The 24,827-nt window shown below is 40.8% G+C and overlaps 1 protein-coding gene across 1 annotated transcript in view; it reads right to left on the bottom strand.

The window, feature by feature from the left end:
* Positions 1-1,171: 1,171 nt before the first annotated feature.
* The window catches only part of HPT1 (homogentisate phytyltransferase 1), a 63,839-nt gene continuing 40,183 nt past the window's right edge, over positions 1,172-24,827 (bottom strand). The window contains exons 9-12 of the mRNA XM_089141879.1: positions 3,543-3,614; positions 3,323-3,418; positions 2,452-2,556; positions 1,172-1,803 (exon numbers count right to left, since the gene is read on the bottom strand). Coding sequence (XP_088998005.1) covers positions 1,762-1,803; positions 2,452-2,556; positions 3,323-3,418; positions 3,543-3,614 — 315 coding nt within the window. The 3' untranslated portion in view covers positions 1,172-1,761. The remainder of the gene's footprint in view (positions 1,804-2,451; positions 2,557-3,322; positions 3,419-3,542; positions 3,615-24,827) is intronic.

Here is a 24,827-nt window from a genome sequence, read left to right as displayed (position 1 = left end):
TGGAATGAAGAAGAAAATCAATATCAAACCCAAAACCCGATCGTGAATCTCAATAATATATTTTCTCTTTCAGCATATCACTAAATACCTGCACATTTTCTGCTTCAATTTGATGTTGATATGATATGGGTTCTGTGTAGATTTTTTTAATTAAAGTGGAAATAGAAGGTTATTAATGAACAAAATGGAGCAAGAACTGAAATATCCAAATTTTAAGTTGTTTCGGTGACCATGAATGAACCGAAATTTGCATCTGCAGCTTCTTTTTCTTTATCTATCATTTTTATTTCCTTAGGTCTCAACCACTGTCTCTGATTTTTAGTATTATCGTCATTATTGACTCATTGTTAATCGAAATCCAAAATGGGAGTTTCAAAATGGCGATTACCCATAGGGTTTGAGCCTGATTTGTTGCAACAAAAGAAGTCGGGAACTCGTGTTGTTGGCTTGGAAACCCAAACTACATCAAACTCAGGAAGAACTCAAGAATCTATATCAATTAGCTTTTGCTAAATTTGCCACAAAAAAGGCTCAAGGCAGAGAGGTTCTTCAAGTTAGAACGAGTCACCAAAGTAGGTTAGAGCTTCACCTAACGGAAAAGATGGATTAGGTTATCCAGAGACGGAAGAGAGGAGGATAGTTGGGTTAGGGTTTGGTTAAATCTGAATCATTTTTTACCATCCCAAAACTTGCTTGGCTTTTTTTGTGAATTTTCTTTGCATGAAAGGTGCGTGTTTGTAAAAGTTTCGAACCTTAAACAAAAATGTAGTTAATTGAAGCCGTTAGATGAATACCTCAATAGATCGATGTCGAAAACCTGGGGCTGCGCGGACACTATCAGTGCAGCCGCCAACAAAAATCTGTCAGAACCGCATTATTTGGATTACCACATGCAGGTGATGGACCAAGGATTTAAAAAAGAAAAAATCTCTAGTAAAAGCTCTATGAACTACAAGGCAATCACCAAGGCAAGTGATCTTCCAAGTGATGGAGCAAATCAATAAATTTGCAATAATTAATGGTAAGCTGTCGATGAGAAACATGAAAAGTAAAGAGTTTAGGCAAAGCTTCAAAAGAGCGAACCTGGTACCAAAGACTTTCACATACAAGTCTGGAGAGATTTTCCTACATACCTTACCCCAAAACTTTGTGCTAAGAGACTGTTTCAATGCCTCTTCCTCAGGCTACAACCATGGCTTACCAACTATGATGCCAACGCCGGTCCCTATCTCTCAGTGCAAAGCTTTCACTGTTAATGAATAACGACCCAGATTTAAGATTGATAAGGCATCACACCTTTCAAATAACATACTGTTAAATCAGATATGTAAAGAGAATCCTTTACCAGACATGTACCGATCGTATCTTTCGTATTTTATAGTGCATTTCAATACAATCCAAGACATTCTATCTATCTCAGAAAAGGAAAAATCTGAAGGATGTACCAGTATGTATCGTAGTGGTATAGATTGATATTGATACATATCAACCAGAATGATTTGTACTGATACTTTAAACCCTGTGCCATACCAAGCATGCATGAAACGCCAACCATGTAACCAAACAAGCAAGAACTTCTCTCTTACTACACATGTATTACATAGGATGGTTTACCAAAAAAATAAACTAAGGGAATTCATATACAACTATCAAGCTCTTGACAGCATCACATGGTTCCCAAATTAATCTTTTCGAAAGAATGAAATTGTGAAAACAAACCACTTCTCATCCATTTCTCGGTGTCATCTCCACATGTTATCTTCACCTCACCAGTGGTATGAGCAAGTACTCCATATAAAAGAGCTGAAATTTTTTTCAGAAAGAAAATCAGTAGTGTGAAACAGCAAAAATCTATGGCTAATGCCGTATCCTTCTTTATGCACATACCTATGCTTAGCATTCGAAATCAGAGTAAAAAAAATGCAGCCTAATCCCCTACTTTAAAGGAGAAGTTCTTTCCAAGATTTGAATCCACAATCAACAGGTTGCAACAGTGCAACTTAACCATAGAGCTAAGGCTTGCCAAGAGTGGGCAGCATTGAGAATCCATAAAAAAATGAAAAGATAGAACTAGATAAAAACCCTCCATACATTGTATTTGTGGGCTACAGAAGGAGCACCTATCTGGCATTAATGCCGTATAATCCAAGGTTTCAAGTTGATCACCCCTTCAAAAGAGATTATCCATGTCAACAAGATCTCCTTTTTGATATACTAATCAATATATCATTGTCATTAAATTGTTTATGATTATCTCTTGGAATTTCTAATTTAACAGGAAATTTCCCAGGTGATACACCACCTGAATAGAGATCTTCATTTCCTGCATGTATACTCTTTATTGTAGGAGTTCCCTTTAGACTAAGAAAATGAGTGGTAACATATCAACTTTGACACTTTCTCTTGAATTTCAATATTATAGATTTATAGTTCACCAGACTTCAGAGTTACCTTCCAGATAAACATATAAAAGGATGTTATTGCAGATTTGCTGTTAAGATCAAGAGAATTGGCTCGGACCCAAAGAATGGAAGCTAAAATGACATGACCTAGAACCTGTAACAGGGAAAAGAATGGTTCAGATGTCATATAAAAACCACTTGATCAAGCTGGCCTAAAAAGTCAGTCGAGTAATGTAAAAAATCATAGTTTTGTTACATATTACAATAAAAATGTAAAATCAAACTCTAAGGAAACAACTATGACGCCCCAAAAAAAAAAAAATGCGGGGAAATCATCTAGTGTACAGTAGTAGGGCAACAACCACCGTCATACACCCAGCAGAATAGGCAGTAGTTTACTCAGGTTCTCCAACTACAGGACAAGTACCAACCACCCTCCACACATACCCTGAATCCAAGTGGACCTTGGTTGCGAAAGAGCAAAAAGGTATTATCCAAAATTAAAGCTCCTGAAGATTGTTTCATGGCCAAAAATAAGAGGGGAAAATGCGTAGTTGGCTGAATGGCTGGAAAGAGCCACTGAATTTGACATAGGGATAGCATGGAAGGGAGTGTGCCATTTTTATCCAAGGATTAGGATTGGTCACATGGTCCACATCATCTCTCAATTTATCTGAAATCAGGGTACCTGTTGTGCTTCATGCAACCTCTAGCTAAGGCCGCTAAGGCCATCATCATGCTAAAGTTTTGCTTTCATCATCTATGCTTCTTTGTTTAAATGACATTTTGACTGTCAAGTCTAGAATGAATATACTTATTATACTGACTTGAAATTAGGTCTATCTGAATTGTTGATTTGAAGCCCCACAGAAGCAAATCATGCCAACCTGCAAACTTCAATATGAATTAAAGAATATTACTGTTAAGAATTTGCTCCAAAGGAAGGGTGATGCAGCTCCAACAAACACAGCCACCGCATAAGCCATCTGAAGGAGGTATATACAAATCCAAAATACCTATTCAACAAATGTTTGACACAGTTAAAAACCTAATAAAATGGGAGATCCTACCATAAGACTTGCATCATTTGGCCGTGGAACAAATAATAAGTGTGAAAGAAATAACTTATGGAAGACTAACCCGCTTTTGACCAAGACGGACACTAAAAGATTGAATTCCGAAAATCTTGTCCCCATCAATATCAGGTATATCCTACAGAAAAGTACCAGTAGAAGCTGAATACAATGAACAGAATATCACAGAAAATTGGGGAAATATATTTTCTTTTCCTTTTCAATGATAATGGAGTTGCTTGGTTACTGATTTTTCTTTCATTTCTGCAGACAGATATATAACAACCAAAACGATAAACTCAACCTCATCCCCATTTATGGGGTTGGCTAACAAAATGAATATATACAAAGTGAACCGTAAAACAAGCCGTCGTTAATATTCTGGATATATGGAGTCAGAACTCTGTTTAAATTAATGATAAGAAATGTATTGGGGTGTCTAAAGGAGAGATTAGTTTCTGGTAGTAAACTAATGTCTTCAAACTAGTTATATACAGCATTTTTTTTTAACATTTTTTTATTCTGTTCATACTTTGTGACTGGATATATCAGATCCATTATTATCTTCATGTACACCAAACTAATCTTCTTTTTCTCTAAGCAATTCTAGATTAGTATCTCAGATCTATTTACTTTGGGGATCTGAGAGTCAGATTTCAGAAATCTCTCTTCCCTCTTCAAGTAAGTGAAAGCAGCCAGTGAGGAACTGCTGCTATTTGGGTGCTATCCAGTTGATACAATGAAACAATATCTCTGATCATCACATCAGAGAGGTTCTTCTGTTGGATGCTTCAGTATGCTCATCTGTAGAGAACTAGAAACAACTTGATATCCTAATACACCAGCCCATGGATGCATCTACATGCCAGCAATCCATTAGAGAGGTTCTTCTGTTGGATGCTTCAGTATGCTCATCTGTAGAGAAGTAGGAACAACTTCATATCCTAACACACCAGCCTATGGATGCATCTACATGCCAGCAATCACATGAGAGGAAATTGAGGAAGAAAGAGGTGAGGCTGCCAAGGAGAAGCAGGATCGATAATCCACACAGGTCCCTCCACCAATATTATCTATAATATGCAAATACAATGTTAGAGACCAAGCCAATCCGGAGAGCTTGATGTTAATAACAAAAAATAATCAAAAAAAAAAATGTTGAGAACAAGAAAGAGTATACTAGACCAATTACAATTTGAGACGCCAACCTAGGATTGGAAAGAAATAACTAACCTCACTAGGAACTATTTAGAAAAGAATAAACCAATATGCCACCGCAAACTACAGTGACCATCCACAAATGGGAAACTCTTGCCTATCATGGAAGAGTTCATACCGCACCCCTATGCTTTATCTTATATGGAGAAGTCTCCAACTCTGGAAAAGCATCTCCATTGAGGAAGACTTGTCTTGATCAAATCTGTATTTCAGTCTTCCTACTGTTACTGGCGCAGGACCTTTGCCCTTCCAAAGTCCATCAAAGCTATGGTATCCATCTTCTGCAGCTTTCTTTGGAAAAGGAAGGAAACTTTTAAATTTCTTCATCCCATCAACTGGACAGCCATTTGTAGGCCTCAAGATAAAGGAGGGGTAGGTATCTGTCCTATCCGTTTCTAAATCTCTGTTCTCATGAGTTGCCTCCTTTCAATTCCTTCCACATTATCCAAACATTTCTGTGAACCTTTTTTTTTTTTTTTTTTTTATTTTATTAGATTTCATAACAATATCTCAAGGATCGTTCCCTTTTTTTTCTTATTATTTTTTATTTCCCACATTTACCATATATATATATATATTATTTTTTTTTTCATTTCTTTCCTTCCCTCTCTTTCCATTCTTACCTTCTCTCTATCCTTCCTTCCTCCCTGTCTCTTTTCCTACCACAAATCCAATTCCATATCTTTTATTTTTTTTTATTTAATTTCTTTCTCTTTCTTTATTTCCTCCTCTTTCCTTCCACTTCCTCTCTCTTTCCTTTCTTCTATTCACATATTCATGTTCTTAACCCCCCGGCCTTTGGTCCAATATTCTCTTCTTCTTCTTTTTTTTCCCTTCCATATTTTCTCTCTCTTCCATCTCTCTAAATACCCTTTCCCTCCTCTTAAGACACACTCTATCACTCAGACTTCTCTTTAGCAATTGAGGCCTTCTCTTTTTTGTTTTTTTACTGCTCTGTCATTTAGCTTCAGCCATGATGTTTAGGGTTGAATTTATTTGAATGTAATTTTAATTAATGCAATTAGTATTTTTTGTAGTTGTTTACACTCAAGCCAAGTTGCAATCTTTATATTTAGTTATGCAAGTCTTTGGCATTTCTTTCAAGTGCAGATTTTGTTTACCTGATTTGTTTTCCCCTGGGCCTAGCAACTTCGTATTTGTTATTATCTAGATCCGGTATTCAGGTCTGGTAAACTTTCAAATCAACCAAGTGTTTATCGTTCAAGATTAAAGTTTTAAGTAAGTAGGCTTCATAAGTAATCTCCCCCCCCCCTCTCTTTTCTCCAGTTCCAGCTTTTGACTATCCATCATTCTTAATTTTGGATTTTTAATTTCAGTTATAATATTAATGTTTTCCTTCCCCAATGGATCCTTGAAAAGAGAATGCCTACAATCATGCCTCTCTCTAGTTAAGGTCCATTTTATTTATTGCTTTAAGTTGTTTATTTTTGTTTTGTTTTTCGGATGGATCTTTAAGTTGTTCTATTTTCATTGCTTATTTATTACTTGTTAGATGATGAACTGTTAGGATTTTAGTTTTTGTCCCCACTTCCAATTTCATTAGATGTGTTAGTTACAGTTATCCTTTTTTTTTCTTCTTCCCTAAAATGAATGTGTGTTAGGAATGCTAGTTTAGTTTCATTAGTTAACATAATTCATCTCTCTCATGTTACGTAACTATAATAAAGTGGTATATCTCCCTGAGATCGATCCATTGGCTACACGATATTGTGCACTTATGGTTACTATAATTTTTCCTGAACACATAGCAGAAGGCACTTTTCAACATTCTATATACCTCTTTTTGAATATTATCATGACTAGATGTCAATTGTTCATAGAAACCCAAAACTTTTTTTTTGGGGTCAGGAATAATTTATATAGTAATATCTAAGCCTCTTGGTATTTTACATGTGAGATTATCAAAAGAAAGGCTCAAGAAAGGAAGGGGGGAGGGGAATTAACACAAAAGAACCTATCCTATGATTTAATGGCCATTTTAGCAAGGACATCAGCAGCGAAATTAGCTTCACGAAGGATATGATGAAACTGGTAGTTAAAGAAGGTGTGGGCAAGATGAAAAATATCTCGTACAAGAGCCGTGACCTTCCAAGAAAGGTAAGTTCGTGAAGTTAAAAATGTTGTCAGAGCTTGATTATCCATTTCCAAAATGATGTTTGAGAGTTGAAGTTGTTGTGCACATTGGAGAGTCGTGCAACCTGCAAGTGCTTCAAATACCTAGAGAATCCTACGGCACTGTGACCTTGCCCAAAAGAAAAAAGAATCTGATGGTCCTGATTTTGAGCTAAACCACCTATGCCAAAGAGGCATCGATCAGCATAAGAAGAACCATCTACATTGATCTTCACCTATCCCGCTCAATGTGAGGGGTGGAGAAAGAAACTCGAACAATGTTCTTTGTACTGAGTAGCATCATGTAATGAGAATGGTTGGGAACTACCAATCTGGGAAGTATGGAGTTTCCAGACGAAAGAGAAATGAGAATTTGATAATGCTGAGCATTTTGTTGTCTGCCGGAATAGAGTTTGACCAACATCTGTCTTAACTGAATGTGCATGGGTTGGGTGGTATTCCACTTTGGTAATTGCAGTTAATCCCAGATGCAAGCAATGATAAGACAAAGAATGAAGAGATGTTGCACTGATGAAGAATTTTATGCGCATAATAGATAGCTATTTGGTATGTGACAACCGCGATCAGCAAGAAGATCGGCAATTACCAATTTATCATGGAGGGCTTTCCAAAGAAAATGCAATGTATGCGAAGGGCAAGGAAGAAGCCAAAACTTTAGCCAATTAAAGCCAGGCATTGGTAGAAGGATGTGTATGGGAGTGACAACTAGCTTGTAGGCCAAGCTTAATGTGAAAATCCTTGTAGATGTGAGTTTCCAAATGTACTTGTCATCACAAGAGTGAAGAGGGATGGGGGTGCTAAGGATTTTGTAAGCAATATCCAAGGGCCACCAGTTAAGTACTTTCTCATGATCCCATTCGGCTGAATTATGATTTATGAATTCGGCTACGCAAACAGAAGAATGACCAGCTGGGTAACATCCATAATCCAAAGGTTAGTCGGGACCCAGTTGAGTACCCATGGGCTGGTTTGCTTGCCATTTTCGATTTGAAGGAAAAGTCCTTAGATCACGTGCCTGTAGGATTGAATTCCATCCCCACGAAGATGTAGGGGAAGTTGTGGCCTCGAGGAAAGAGCTATCGCGAAAATATATGTTCTTCATAATGCAACGCCCATAAAGTATCATCTGGAGAGAGGAGTTCCCATGCCTTTCGAGACAGAAGAGCGAGGTTAAACGCTTTAAGTTTTTTGAGATTGAGGTCTCCTTGTCTAACAGGCCAAGTTAGCGTTTCCCAGGAGAGTGTATGAATATGTGTCTCATCCCAGTGAACCAATTAAAGTCCCTAGTTAGCTTTTCCAAAGTTTGAATAACTGAGGCAAGAAGCTTGAAACAAGACATAAAGTGCATTGCCACAGCTATTACGGTGGACTGGATAAGTATAGTTTTCCTTGCAGAAGACAAAAGTTTTGCTTGACAAGATTGTAGTCGATTACGACGCATGAAAGAAGCATTTCACAGTTATCTTTTTTCAATTTCCCATGGAAAAGAGGGATGCCCAAATAGATGTCCAATGCAGAAGTGGAAGTGATATTAAAGTGTGTAGATAGTTCTCTTTTCATACTAGCTGACACTAATGTATTGGGGCTATAATAAGCTATACTTTTGTATGTATTCAACTGCTGGCCCGAGAAGTGGCAATATTGAGCTATAAGGGCATGAAATGTCCATGCCTCTGAGAGAGTGGTCTGGCCAAAGAGTATTAAATCGTTCGCAAAAGTCAAATGAGAAAGGGTTTCCCCTCCTCAAGATAGTGTAATACCTTTTAGCTTGCGATTCACAAAGCTATCTCCATATGCGATGTAAGGATTTCGGCGCACAAGACAAACAGAAACGAAGATAGAGGATCACCTTGTCTCAATCCTCGAGAAGGTGTAAAGTATGGAAGCGGGGCTCCATTGAATAGAATTGAGAACTGTGGGTTGTAACACATTGCATCAATGTCGTAGAGCCAAGGCAATGAAGGACCACTCCAATCTACCATAAGCTTTGCTCATATCGAGTTTAACTGCTGATGAGCACATTTATGTGTGAAATCATAGGGCATAAAGCATGCATTTTACACACTTAGAGTGGAGCTACCTTGGGTTTTATGTTGTTTTTGCAGATTTTAGGACTTTTCAAGATTTAAGCAAATATTTGGAGTTTTGGGTATGAATCATGCAATGTTACACGTCAAGAGGTCTGTTCAAATTCTCAAATGCGAAAATAGGCTTGATCTGGAGCATGATGGGCTAGAGATGTGATTATGGGCCAACTCCGAAATACTTAAGAGATAAAGAAGGCAAATTTGATCTACGGCTGAGATTATAAATTATCAATCAAATCTACAGAGATATTATTGAGAGAGTCCAAATGGAGAAAAGAGTCCTTGCATACTTCAATATCTTATTTCATATTTGGGATTTGATTAAAGAAAGAAAAAGAGGAAAAAGAATTATATTTAGATAAGGAAGAAGGAAAAATCCCGTTTTTGAATGTCTCTGTTCAATTTCGATCAAGCCCTTCATCGAACGGTCATTCGGTGTCCGATCGAGCTGATTTTTGGAGGAGAGCTTCATGACTTCTTGATCCTCAAATCCAACGGTGGAATTGTGCATTTGATCTCTCTAAGTCAGTCCGATTAGTATGCCAAAACCGTAATTGGTTAAGTTAGATAGGAACTCCGAGTTTGATTGTTCTGTCAATTCATATCCCATGTAAACTCTATAAAAGGAGAGCATACTCCATCAAGGGACAATGTGTTTTAGAGCTTAGGAGAAGCACTCTTTCTTTTCTCTTTAGTTTATTTAGGTTTTCTCTAGTTTTCTTTGCTTGCTTTTGTGAGATTTTAATTTCTAGATTGAATGTTTAAGTTTAATTTTTCTATGTAACGTAATGCAATTTCAAGTTCAAGATCAAGTTCAAGTTTCAAGTTTCAAGATTCGTTTTTCTCTGGGTCTAGCAATTGCAGATCTAGATCATTCTAGATCTAGATCTGGTTGTTAGGGTTGGTTGAGATTCGAATCGTTTGTTCATTTTTTTTTTGTTTGAAGTTCAAAGATGCAAGTAAGTAACATTCTTCAATAATCTTCTCTCCCCCCCTCCATTCCCGCTTCTATTTACCTCTAAATATTCTTAATTTAAGATTTACTTTCAGCATTTATTTATTGTTTTCCCTTCCCATGGGTCCTTGATCAGAGATGCCTACAGTCGTGCCTCTCTTTGGTTAAGGTTTCCCTTTCCTTTTATTACTCTGTTATTTACTTTCTGCAATTTACTTTCAGCATTTATTTATTGTTCTCCCTTCCCCTAGGTCCTTAATCAGAAATGTCTATAGTAGTGCCTCTCTTTGGTTAAGGTTTCCCTTTCCTTTTATTGCTTTGATTATTTCTTTTCTGTAATTTATTTTTCTCTAATATCCGTTCCCCCGATCGGTGGATTGTAAGCTATGGTAAAGGGTCCACGGTCAAAGTCATTATAATTATACTCCCTTCCCTACATCCAGAGCTGACACTCGGATCACTTCCTTTTTATTTTTATTTATTTATTATTCGCATTTTTTCTGCCTTTATTAATTATGCGTTGGTTATGTTTGCTTTATTTTTCGTCTTAATTCGATCGCATTAGATGTATGGATTAGGACCGTTCGTTTAGTTTAATTAAGTAATTAACAAATTTGAATCATTGCACTCTCGCATTATCATTAAGAAGTTAATTCTAAAGTGGCATATCTCCTTGAGATCGACCCGTTAGCTACACGATACCGTGCACTTGCGGTTACTTTTAATTTCACAAACAACTGGCTATAATACCTTTTTTGCGCTTCTTATGTGAATGGATTTTGTGCGATTAGGATTGATATGGAGAAAATATGATCGAACCGGGTTCATACTTGGTTTGATCCTCGACTCCGATCGAGACAGAAGGAATCGACTCACTCCCGAGCGAACCGAATCCGTATGATGGTTTGCTGAGGAAGAAAACTTATTCAGCTACAAGCACGCCCTAATCCAACTTCTGGATTAGGTTAATTACCCTAATGATGGCAGACTCAAATTGACGGCTGCGGCTAATCATTATCGAAGGTATAATCATCGCATAACCTAAAGGTTATCTCAGGAGTCCTATACTAGTCCAAACTAGTAGAAGTCTATCACTCAACGGATCTAACTGTTAAGATCCAACGACTACCCGAGGAAGGCTCAAGTGCATCCAACGAAGGAGATTCGAAGGTACACTCTATATAAACCTCACTGCCATACGAGGTGAGGGACTCATATTCAAATACACACTGGTAGACGTAAACTATCAGAGGCTTACGATCTAGATCACCTTTCCCAGTTCTTTATTCCTTAGCTCTGTGCTTCTAGCAGATTTGTGATTAAGTTCATCAATTGACTTAGCCTTCGGAGGTGGACTCCCGACCCCCGCGGTCGGGCCACATCTGACGCTTTCGTTTTGCAGGTCATCACGAGGAGATCTAAGGGCTGAGAAGATTTTGGACGCATCATTTGGCGCCATCTGTGGGAAAGACTTGTAAAGCCATGGTGACTTGATCGGCAACAGCAGCAGCAGCCGCTGCACAGCGCGATTCCGGTGTTCAGATTCCTGGAGTGAACAATCCAGACGTTCCCCAGGGAAGCCAACATCCTATTGAGGTAGATGGTGGTCGGGGAGGACATAATCCTCCGGATACATTCCAAGATCAATTGAATCGGTGAAGATTCAACCTCTGGAGGTGAGCCAAGCACTCCGCGTACTCACCAGACGAGTGGTTTTACCACAAGAACCTGATCATCGCGATTCGGGGAGGCGTGCGCTGCCACGTGATCAAAGATTGGCTGAAGACCGGAATATCGGTCAGAACTTTCGTGAAGGTGACCGAGGACCTAGGAGAATTGACGATCAACCTAGGCGAGACGATCGGTTCGACAGACCGCAGGAAAGTACAACCGATTCAAATACAAGGTTGGATACAGGGGTGAGAACTCACTCACCAACTGTCAGAAGAACCGTTCGTGATGATCGAGCAGTTCACGATGAGCGGAATGTTCGTGAGGAACGGGCCATTCGTGATGATTGAATAGCTCGTGAAGATCGTGTTAATCGAGGTCGTGATCATATTACTGAAGATCACCCGACCCAGATTGGTCAGGAATTGGCCAACATCAATCGGGTTAGGGCAGTTGGCTAAGGGAAGGATAACTGAGGATATTTACTCGGTCATTCGGAAGACCCCCTTTGCTGAGCCAATTGCGGGATATCAGTTTCCCCATAACTTCCGTTTGCCTACATTTTCTACATTCGATGGCTCCAGAGATCCAACGGCCCACATTGGCTATTATCGCAGACTATGGAGCTTTCGGTAATTCGATGAAATTTTATGTGGTTTTTGGTTCATCTTTAACCGGAGCAAAGACAAAAGTGGTTTTCGAACCTCCCATCTAGAAGGATCGTAAACTTTGATGAATTGGCGCGCAAATTCATAGGGCGATTCCAGAGTGGAATACAGGTCAAGAAAACGGAAGAAACCTTGTTCACTGTTAGACAAGGAAAAAGCGAATCGATCAGAGAGTTTCTGAAAAGATTCAACAAAGTAACGATGGAGATAGAAAATTTGGATGAGCAAGTAGCCAAAACTGCTCTATTCACTGGACTCACTAACCGAAAGCTCCTGGAGTTATTACTACAGGATATGCCTGCAACTTATGCTGAGTTGGTACAGAGATGCCAGAAGCAGGCCGAAGTCATGGAGATCCTAGATGCGTGCCAAGGAGCTAACAAAGTCTCCAATAAGGAACAGAAGGCTCCTGAGCAGAAGCATAAGCCAAAGAAAAATGTCCGCGATCGGGTTGGAAAATCTCAGGCTTGGCGCCAGAGGTCTCCCGGTAAAAGTGAATATACTCCATTGAATGTTCCTCGGGCTGATATTCTAAATATCATCAAAAGAAAAAATATTTTGAAGTGGCCACCTAAAATTCTTTTGAAACTTGGAGAGCAGCAGGATCGAGAAAAGTATTGCCGATTCCACAAGGACTATGGTCATTATACAAATGACTGTCGTCATCTGAAAGCAGATATTGAGAGATTAATATCTTAGGGACACTTGTCCAATTTTGTTAGCAGGAGAAGGGAGGAGCCACGTGAGCCACGCGCGGTTGCCCCTAAAAGGGATCGATCGGTTAGTTCAGAACGATCAAGGGAGGCTCCGAAGTCTAAAAAGGGCAAGGAGGTGATTGAAGCTACTCGGTCACCGATCCTTACCATTTATGGAGGACCAGAGTCCGAATCACTCCGAAGTTTGAAAACAAAATCCAAATTTGTCGGAACCTAAGAGACGCAGAAGTGAAAGAAGCCGAATGGTGAAGATTCTATCACCTTTGGCGAGGATGATGAAAGAGGCGTTTGTTTACCTCATGATGATGCCATAGTCATCAAGGTAGAGATTGCACGCCGGGAAGTGCATAGAGTTTTGGTTGATACGGGGTCTGCAGCTGACCTAATTTCTTATGAAGTGTATCAAAAGCTGAAGGTGGATGAGGACTTGATGGAGCCTTCATCCACGCATCTATATGGTTTTGCAGGATCATCTGCGGTGGCGGAAGGATCTGTCCAGTTGGACTTATCTATTGGAAGTTTTCCTAAGGAAACAACCGTCTCAATCAATTTTTTGGTGGTTCGGGAACTACCAGCTTATAATGTTATCCTCGGGCGACCATCTTTATCCAAGATAGGTGCTATTGTTTCGACAAAACACCTGAAGATAAAACTCCCGACTGATTTGGGAATCGGTCAAGTTTCCTCTGACCAGAGGATCTCTCGGCAATGTTACGTTGCCTATTTAAAGACAAGGAGGGCCCGAGGAAGGTGACTGCCCTACCTATAGAAGTTCGAGACGATCGGGAAGAAGCAGAAATGCAAAGGCTCGAACTAGTGGAGAAGTTGGAGCAAATCCAACTGTGTACCTAAGATTAGAAGATTACTTATATCGGGTCTGAACAGATGGAGGAATTCAAAGATGAGTTGAAGTTATTTCTTCAACAGAATAATGACATATTTGCATGGTCTGCTGAAGACATGCCGGGAATCGATCGGGCTGTCGCAGAGCATAAACTCTGGATAGATCCGAAGGTGAAACCAGTGATACAAAAAAGGAGAAATTTCTCCATTGAAAAGTATGAAGCCGTTTGGGGTGAAGTTGAAAAACTGAAGAACCAATTGAATGCCCAACTTGATTAGCTAACGTGGTAATGGTAAAAAAGGCGAATGGGAAGTGGAGGATGTGTACAGACTACACAGATCTCAACAAGGCTTGCCCTAAAGATTGCTATCCGTTACCTCGGATTGACCTCTTGATAGATGCGACTGCAGGATATGAAACTTTAAGTTTCATGGATGCCTACTCAGGGTATAATCAGATCCTTATGAATAAGGAAGATGAGAAGTTCACGGCTTTCATGACTGATCGTGAAAGCTACTATTATAAAATCATGCCATTTGGCCTGAAGAATGCAGGAGCTACATATTAGAGAGCCGTCAACAAGATTTTTAAAGATTTGATAGGGAAGAATGTCGAAGCTTATGTGACGACATGCTTGTGAAGAGCTTTACAAAAGCGAATCATATTGCAAATTTGACTGAGGTATTCTCAGTGCTGCGAAAATATCAAATGAAGCTGAATCCAGAAAAGTGCGCCTTTGGAGTTTCTTCAGGCAAATTTTTGGGCTTCATGGTGTCACAGAGAGGTATTGAGGCTAATCCTGCCAAAATACAGGCTCTGGTTGACATGGAGGCTCCCAAAACTGTTCGTGATGTGCAGTGTTTAACAGGGAGAGTTGCCGCTTTGAATCGTTTCATCTCCAAATCTGGAGAAAAGTGTTTGTCATTCTTCAAGGCACTCAAAGATTTGAGGGGCAGCAAGGAAGCAAAATGGACTGAAGAATGCCAGAAAGCTTTCGAGGAATTAAAAGAAGCACTCGGACAACCGCCGATCTTGTCCCGACCAGAGAAGGGGGAAATATTACAGCTATATCTAGCGAGTCCCTTTCAGCGGTTAGTGCAGTGCTTGTTCGTGAGAAAGATAAAAAAAAATGGCCGATTTATTATGTGAGCCACGTATTGCTAGATGCGGAGACACGATATTCGCAGATTGAGAAGCAGGCTCTGGCTTTCATGATGGCCGCCAGGAAGCTAAGGCCATATTTCTAGGCTCATCCAATTGAGGTATTTACAACTTTTCCTCTCAGTAAAGTTCTTAATAAACCTGATTTATCTGGAAGGATGGTGTCCTGGTCGGTTGAACTCAGTGAGTTCCAAGTGAGCTTTAAGCCTAGAACCGCAATCAAAGCTCAGGCACTAGCTGACTTTGTAGTAGAAACTACTGCACCAGTGGAGTCCACCATTGAAGATCCCATTATACCAACCAATTGGGAAGTATATGTGGATGGTTCGAGTAATAAAGATGGAGCAGGAGCTGGAATTCTATTGAAAAGTCCAGCGGGATTTATTATTCGCTATGCTTTGAGATTTGCATTCGAAGCAAGTAATAACGAAGCAGAATATGAGGCCCTGATAGCTGGACTTCGGTTGTTAAAAGCATTGTCTATTGCAAATGTTACTATTTATAGTGACTCTCAACTTATAGTCAACCAAGTCCAGGGGGAGTATGGTATTAAAGAACTGCGCTTTCAGAAATATCAAGAGATAATGCAAGCATTTCAAAAGCAATTTCGGAATTTGAAGATATCTCAGATTCCGAGGACTGAAAATACAGTGGCAGATGAACTATCTCGACTAGCCAATGCCAAAGAAAAGAATCTAGACCCTTCGGTCTACATTGAAGAGATAACATTTCCAAGTTATTATGAGAAAGAAATTTCTTATATTGAAGCAGAGCGTTGCTGGATGGATCTGATAATCGAGTATCTGAGAGATGACAAATTACCTGAGGATCCGAAAAAGGCAAGATTGATCAAAATACGATCGGTGAGATTTGTCATTCAGAATGGGAGACTATACAAAAGATCTTATTCTGGACCCCTTATGAGATGTATAGGTCCCGAAGGAGCAAAATCAGCCTTGGCTGAGGTTCATGAAGGAATTTGTGGGGCTCACATGGGTGGACGAGCCCTGGCCCACAAAATTCTAAGACTTGGGTTATATTGGCCTAAGATCCAAGAGGCTGCTATGGAGTATGTTCGTCGATGTGGCAACTGTCAAATTCATGCTACAGTATCGAAGCGCCCAGCGGAAACCATGACTTCAATTCTAGATCCCATTCCCTTTGCGATGTGGGGAATTGATATCATGGGCAAATTCATCAAAGCGTCAGGCGGACGGGAATATCTGATAGTAGCAATTGATTACTTCACGAAATGGGTTGAAGCCAGTGCACTGGCAACAATTCTTGAGAAAAAGTGGAGAAATTCGTGCTTGAGTCAATCATATATCATTTTGGGATTCCAAAGATTATCGTCACTAACCATGGTACTCAGTTCGACTGTCCGCAATTTGAGCAATTTTGCGGAACGTATATGATCGAGCATCATATGTCCTCATTGGCATACCCCCAGAGCAATGGACAAGTAGAGGTTACTAACCGAACGCTATTGGAGGGGATAAAGAGAAGACTCGAAGCTGACAAGGCTTTTTGGGTTTAAGAACTTCATAATGTACTGTGGGCCTATAGAACTACGGTTCGAACACCCACAAGAGAAACTCCATTCAGGTTAGCATATGGGTCCGAAGCATTGGCACCGGTGGAGATAATGGCGAGGACATTACGGGATCGAGAGTTCGAGGAAAAAGCAAACAAGCAAGGACTGCTTGATAGTCTTGATCTGTTGGACGAAGTCGGGCAAAGGCAATAGCACGAACTCAACATTATCAAAGAAGGATAGCGTCTCATTATAATACTCGAGTGAAGAATCGTCGGTACTTAGCCGGAGATTTGGTGTTGAGAAACACCTTAGCTTCCGACCCACGTCACCAAAGAAAATTGGACCCTTCCTGGGAAGGACCTTATATGGTTGTAAAACCAGTCGGTTCAGGAGCTTACAGGCTGAAGAACATCAACACCCAGAAAGAGTTGGATCGTTCGTGGAATGCCAGGCATCTCAAAATTTTTTATCCTTGATGATGATTTCAATTTTGTTCGTGATGTAAACATTTTCAACTCAATCAATGCAATTATTGGCTTTCAACAAATTATCTTTTGATTGGGGGGCATCATACACCACATTCAAGAATAAGATCCAACTATAAGGCATCAGATGAAAATCCGTGTGGGTCCTTCAACACTTATGGAATTTTTTTCGGAATTTCTTAAGTCAAGGCATCGGATGAAAATCCGAGTGAGTTCCTTCCGCAAGGCGTCGGTTTGAAACCCGAGTAAGTTCCTTCAAGACTTATTGAATTTTCGAATTATCCTTAAGGCATCTGTTTAAAACCCGAGTAAGTTCCTTCTACAAGGCATCGGTTTAAAACCCGAGTGAGTTCCTTCTCAGACTTATTGTATTTCTCCGGAAATCCTTAAGTAAAGGCATCAGTTTAAAACCCGAGTGAGTTCCTTCTCAGACTTATTGTATTTCTCCGGAAATCCTTAAGTAAAGGCATCGGTTTAAAACCCGAGTGAGTTCCTTTTCAGACTTATTGTATTTCTCCGGAAATCCTTAAGTAAAGGCATCGGTTTAAAACTCGAGTGAGTTCCTTCTCAGACTATTGTATTTCTCCGGAAATCTTTAAGTAAAGGCATTGTTCTAAACAACTAAGACCTAGTACAATAGCGATTCAAGTGGCTAGCAAAGTTCAAGATGAAGTTAATTTCTTATTCCTTCAAAGGACCAGAAGAGGCCGGTCTCAACGTCAAACATAAGATTACAAGAGCTGGATACAATCTTCGGTCCAAAAAGAAAATCATCATCGATGATCATTAAGAAGTCATACAAGATCGGCACAACTTTGCTAGAACAAACACATAAGTCAATCATTGGTATGGATTCAAGGAGAAGAAGAGGAGAAATGAGGATTACAAAAAACATTTCAATATGTATAAAATCCTCCGCAATTTCATACTCTTTGTCCAGCTTGTCCAGGAGAAGTATGGTCCTCGACCAAACTTGCATTCAAGGCGAGCTCTTCATAATTGACTCATTCCAAAGGAGAATAAACAGGAGAATCTTCTAGATAATGCATAATATCTAGATCGGAAGGCGGAGGATCAGTCTTATTTTTGGTCTAGTCAGGAGGAGGAAGGCCCAGGTTGGTAAATACTTCAGGATGACAAACAACACTGTAGGGAGCCATATCAAAATAAGGATCCTTCCTTAGTATTGATTCCCATACTTCGTTCTCACCATCCCGGTACGCCTACAAGTTATAAGCATTCAGCATATCAACAAAGGGCTTACTGTGTAAATACTTGAAGACGCAGGCTCTGCGAACATCAGTTGGAAGGGATTCGGGCAAAGGAACGACAGCTTGCCTTTGAGGTAACGTTTCAGATTCTTTGGCTCCTGACTTTCCAACTCCTCGCTCCAGGTGCCGAATCTTCTCCCTGGCATCATCCAGATCTGACCGAAGACGATCGATCACCGAATTCTTTTCTCCTGCAACCTCCCAAGCTAGTTTCCTAAGGCGAGCAATCTCAGCATCTTTAACTTATCAGAGTCCTCTTTAGCAGCAGCTTGTGACTCGGCTTGTGACTTTTCCTCTGGAAGTGCCGGCTCGTCAGCTAGATATGCCTCATATTGTGGGTCAGCTGGAAAAGGATCATCTTCTTCCCGAGCCCGGTCACGGGAGATCCATGCCTAATTTCCCGAAGACCTCTTTATGGCACACCTCACGAAAGGGAGCAGTATCGAAGGAAGGGATTGATGCGAGAATTCGCTCCCAAACGTCATTCTGCCCCAAGCGATAAGCTTGGATGTTGTAGCCACCCAATAGTTGGGAGAAAGGTACGCTGTTCAGGTACTTCCGAACACAATCCTTCTGAAGCTCTGGCTTGATGTGCTCGGGCTTGTTGGGAATCACCAACTTCAAGTATTCTTCGTTCTCTATACATTTAAATTCAAGTCTGTCACCGAACAACGTGGCAGCTTCTTTTTGCTTCTTGGCCTCGCGCTCAGCAGCAATAGCACGAGCATTTGAAGAATTAAGGGCCTCCTTGAGGGAGTTCACTTCTTCCTCGTGCTTTTTTTGTAGCTCCTTGGCAGCTGCAGTAAGCCGGTCTATCTCAGAATTGGCTTTGGCCAAATTCTCTTCACGAGTTTGCAAAGAAGGAGCGCATTGCGGCCAACCCGGCTCAATGCTTCCATGTGTTGATAAAAGCTCAACACAGCATTCCTGAGAAGGCAGAAATTATGAAAAAATAAGTAAGCAAGAAGACCGGTACCTTGTGGATTGACTAACAAGGGCAACGTCGTCTAGGGTTTCAAATTCCTGGCGATCAGAAGGAATAAGACTGAGGGAGCTCCACTCTGCAACTTTCTCAGGATCCTGTGTCACCCTGTCGGTCAACTTCAGGGTCCACTGGGGGTGAAGACCTCCTCACAATCTGCAGAATTCTTGGATTTTTTATGGGAGGAAGCATCAACTGTATCATGCCTCCTTTTGGTTCTGGCGGAGGAGGAGACATTAGACCTCTCCACCATCGGCTTCTTCCCTTTACCCGAAGCATCAGCCACAGGCTTGATATTCCTGATACCCCTGTAAGAGGGGTCGGGAGAGGGAACAGAAGCCTCTTGCTCAACAGTCAAGGCCCTAGGCGATCGTTGCTCGGCTGTCACAACGGCCCTAGCGGCCTTCACTCGCAGGTTCTAAGGGTTCATTCTTGGAGGCACTGCAAAGAAGAGCAAGAGTCAGAATTAAAGACGTATCACTTCAGTAAAATTAAAGGATGATGGTTAGAAGCTCATAATGAGCCAAGCCCCAGTACTGAAGAATGGAGTTATACTCCACCTCAAGTCCATGTATCTCTTGATACCATGGAATGGATTTGATCTTCCTGATGGCCGCCTCGTCTTCTTTGGATAAGGGGAGGCCTCGGTTATTCTCAGAAGAAGAAGTACACCGCCTCCAGACGGTCGGGAAGTTAAGATCTGATGGAGGCGCTCGATAGAAAAAGTATCGTTCGCGCCATCTTTTATGGTTAGAAGGGCAAGTTCCTTTGACAAGGATGTTGCCCCTCCAATCAAGTTCAGCTTTATTGTGTTTGGACAGAAAAACCCAGCCGGGAGGATGGGAGATAGAAAGAACATGAAAATGCATACAGAGAGAAAGAGATGGCGTAATGCCAAGTTCAAAACACAAACCCAAGAAGCCGACGATGAGACACCAGCTATTGGGAAGGAGCATTCCAGGGCAAATGTCCCAATGATTCAAAATGGCTAAGAACAAAGGATTAAAAAAGGGAAGGCGAACCCCGCTTTCCAGTGCATCTATTTACAGAGAAAACTCACCCGAAAGGGTTGAATCAACCCTCTCATCAGGATGGGGAGCCCTAACCTGATAAGAGGAAGGAAAATCAAAATCTTGGATTGCTGAAAGAAGGGTTTCCTCCTTGAAAACGGAGGGAACAGAGCCAGGTCCGCCATCGGACCTGGAAGTTTGAGACTGCCTAGAAGACTCGACAGTTACCCTAGAAGTCTTGGAAGATCCAGACTCAGGAAGGACGGAAGGAGTTTCGGTTTTTCTCTCTAAACTTTTTTGAGAAACTTCAGCAAACTCGCGCCAGAGGACAGTTAGGGTTTTGTTATCACTATCCGACTATTCGGAAGGAGGAGAAGCAAAAGCTTCATTACCACTACTATTACTAACACTGGGTACCAGAGAAACCCTATTATCTGCCATTACTTGTTTCAGTAAGGTACAAAAAGAAAAAGACCAGTAAACTTACTGATTCAGTGAGGCAAAAGCTTGAGAGCAGGAAGGCGTTTTAAAAGTTTGAACTCACGAATCCGAAACAGGCGTTCGGAAACCGTCGCTTGGGTTATGTGAGCCACGACAGATTGACTGCAAGGAGACACGTGGCATTACCCTCACAACGCTCGAGGAAAAGTGACCACCACATTAAATGTGATATGACATTTAGTGGAACACGCAGAGACTATTGCCTGATGAAGAACCCAGTTAAAAACCAAGCCCTCGAGATCAACCGAACGCTTGGTCTGGGGGGCTCGTGATATGGAGAAAATATGATCGAACCGGGTTCATACTTGGTTTGATCCTCGACTCCGATCGAGACAGAAGGAATCGACTCACTCCCGAGCGAACCGAATCCGTAAGATGGTTTGCTGAGGATGAAAACTTATTCAGCTACAAGCACGCCCTAATCCAACTTCCGGATTAGGTTAATTACCCTAATGATGGCAGACTCAAATTGACGGCTGCGGCTAATCATTATCGAATGTATAATCATCGCATAACCTAAAGGTTATCTCAGGAGTCCTCTACTAGTCCAAACTAGTAGAAGTCTATCACTCAACGGATCTAACTGTTAAGATCCAACGACTACCCGAGGAAGGCTCAAGTGCATCCAATGAAGGAGATTCGAAGGTACACTCTATATAAACCTCACTGCCATACGAGGTGAGGGACTCATATTCAAATACACACTGGTAGACGTAAACTATCAGAGGCTTACGATCTAGATCACCTTTCCCAGTTCTTCATTCCTTAGCTCTGTGCTTCTAGCAGAGCCGTTTGTGACTAAGTTCATCAACTGACTTAGCCTTCGGAGGTGGATTCCCGACCCCCGCGGTCGGGTCACATCTGACGCTTTCGTTTTGCAGGTCATCACGAGTAGATCTAAGGGCTGAGCAGATTTTGGACGCATCAAGGATATTGTCCTGAATGTGTCTCCCTTGACGAACAAACCCATTTTGTTGAAAGGAGATTAAGTGTGGGAGGATAGGTGTCACCGAGTGACCGGTATTTTTGAAATAATCTTATAAGTCATATTGCATAAACTAATTAGGAAATAGTCATTTACTGTATGAGGAGAGTCCACTTTAGGAATAAGTGAAATGAAAGTATGATTAACAAAGGGATTAAAAGTACCTCTATCAAAGAATTCTCGAACCATATTAAAGATGTCCTATCGAATAGCATGCCAAGAATGCTGATAGAAAATCCCTAAAAACACATCAGAACTTGAGGACTTGAGACCATTAGAACCAAAAACTGCCCTTTTGATTTCCTCCTTGGTCACTAGCTGAAGTAGAAGAAAATGATCTTCCTCTATTACACGGCCATCGACAGCTGAAAAGTAATGAGCATCAAAAGGGGTCGGGTTAGAAGTATAGGTATACCGAAAGTGGTCTAGAAAGCTAAGAAATTTGATCCTGATTTGTCAAGGTTAATCCTTGATGCTGCAACGATCCTATGCAATTTCTGGATTGTCTTTTGAGAGTAGAAATGTGGATAAATTTGGTGTTACGATCACCACATATGATTTCCAGAGAATCCGAGACTTCTAGACCCACATTAGGTGTTGTTGATGTAATACCTTTTGAAGTGATGCAATTAAGCGTTTTTCTTCAGTGAACCAATTCACATCACAAAGAGTGGTTGACCTTGGAGTGTTGTAGCAATGTATGTCGCAATTTTTTCTCAGCTGTGTCCAAGTGCTTGACCATATGGCGATTCCATTCTTTGAGAGTGGGTAATAACGAATTTAAATTGTGAACCACAACATCAAAAGTTGATGCATGGCAATGGGGGAACCAAGTGGAAGCTACGAGATCAGGATAAAATGCCTCTTGAATCCAAAAGTGTTCCAACCGGAAAGGTTTAGAGAGAGGTTGTGGAGATTGTGTGATAAGTACCAATAAGGCATGATCAGAGAGAGTGAAACTTACATGTTGTACACTAGACTCCGGAAAAAGGTTTAACCAATTTGGGTTGCATAGAATCGGTCTAGGATGCTCTCAATTCTCTTAATGCCTAGTTGCTTATTAGACCATGTGAAATGATGTTCGTGAGTAGGGAGGGTGGATAGTAGTGTTGTGAAATAAAGTAATGAAACGGCTGAAAATCTTGCCATCTAAGAGGCACACCCCCTTTGTGGTCAAGTACAGAGAGAGAACTTCCAGTTGCCACAAAGGGACCATGCACCATTTACGAAGGATCCAAGTTGTGACAGAGTATCCCATTGTAAAGGTTGTTTAGAAAGTGTAGAGTGCAAATACACAAAAGTTTGCTGCCATGTCATTGATGAGGTAGTTACTACTACATGGATACACCAAGATGATTGCCATACCATATTCACATACACTGAGACATCCAAAAACAAAAAAGACCTCCCGATTGCTAGAAGGAGGTGAAGATAGGACACTAGAAAAGCTCCATTTTTGACATAACATGTGGGGCTGTACTTTAGATGAACGGACTTCGCACAAAAATATCAAAGAAGGCCTATACTTGAGGATTATCACATGAAGCTCCTTCTATGTCGAGGGAGGCGTAGCCCTCAACAATTAAGGCAAAGTGCATCATGTTTGGACTGGATGGCTGCATCTGCCCAGCCATCACAGCCTCAGAGAAGTTGGATCCGTATTGATAGATTCTAATTCTCTTACCCCCATAATCATCACCATTTGCTAACTCGGTGCCACTCAAATCTATGTCTGCAAAGTCAGTGTCAGTGAGTTTTCTCTTGAATGGAAGCATTTGTTTAGTAGCTAACCCTTCCATTTCCTGCTCAGGAACACTGGGAGGACAGATCATCACCATGCCTGGATGTGCATGTGGGGATCCATAGTGACTGTAAAGTGCCTCCATCTCTCTAGGAATGGGCGTGTGGTAAATGTTCGAGAGCAGGAAAAAACTTTTAATTAACTCCAAATCCCTGCATTGTGAGGAGGTGGATGAGGTAGCAGCATTCTCAGGATCAAGACAGCTCACAAAGACATCCTTATACAACCTTGCCACATCATGAAGGGCTCCTTGGCGTTTGTTGGGAGTTGCGAGCCTTAGAAGATAGGCAGGATCAGTGGTTTCTCGATATGCATGAGATGAAATATACTCCATAAATACCTGATTTTCTTGAAGAGAGCAATCCATAACTGTGTCCAATACGAAAACAATATGGGCAGACGATGCAGGATGATATTCATAAACATATTGTACTGTTATGATCTGATTAGGTTCCACTTCCACGTTAGCTGTTGTCGGCAGATCTTGACGCAGATCCAAGAGTATTCAGGCTGCTGGTGTGTAACTAGTATTAGATCCAGAAGGGCATTCAAGTTCAAGGACTTAACCCACTGGAGAGAAAATACTCGATAAAACCTCGGGATCATAGAACATCCAATCAAATATTGAGAACCTGGGCCCACATAATGCCATAGTTGAAAGGTATAGATGCAGCTTTAGATGGAAGGGTTCCATTGTTGCATAAAGGTTAAGTGATCTTTATAATACCAAGTAAAAGTGTATAGGCATGGTTATCTGTCCATGGTTGATATCATGACCCTTGACAACATCCAATGGATGGAATTTCCCAAAGGACAGAACACATCATGTCTTCCTGTTCAGAAGTAAATGTAATAGATTGTCCATGACCCAGGTGTTCTTTTTTTTGCCCAAACCTAGTTGCATTTTATTTGTCTGCAATATCCTTTTTGGAACTCAGACACTGTCCCAACTCAGCCTTATCCAAATTAAATGCGATCAGCAACATGGATCCTTTTTCTCCAATGAAAATATTCAAATATATATTATTAGTCCTAAACCATGTGTATCCTTCCCCACCAGTTCTCCCATCACATGCCTCCATTGCCTATGTCCATGCCAACTCAAATGACTCTCAAAACCATCCTTAGTGTTATTCATGGCTCAAATTTGTCAATTATAACTTGGCAATGGGGTGATTATAAGGCATGTAACCTAAACTATGTGAGTTGACCAAGAAAATCAAAGTTTCTGTCAGAAAGAGAAGAATTTCTATCCAGTTGTCGTATTTGGCCTAACCAGCAGAGTGAGGGATGCATACATTGATAT

This window comes from Hakea prostrata, chromosome 1 (genome assembly GCF_041222555.1).
Source record: "Hakea prostrata isolate BN-2017 chromosome 1, UWA_Hpros_2, whole genome shotgun sequence".
Lineage (NCBI taxonomy): Eukaryota > Viridiplantae > Streptophyta > Magnoliopsida > Proteales > Proteaceae > Hakea > Hakea prostrata.
Note: the sequence above shows the minus strand (reverse complement) of the source record. Positions and strands in the feature narration are given on the sequence as shown.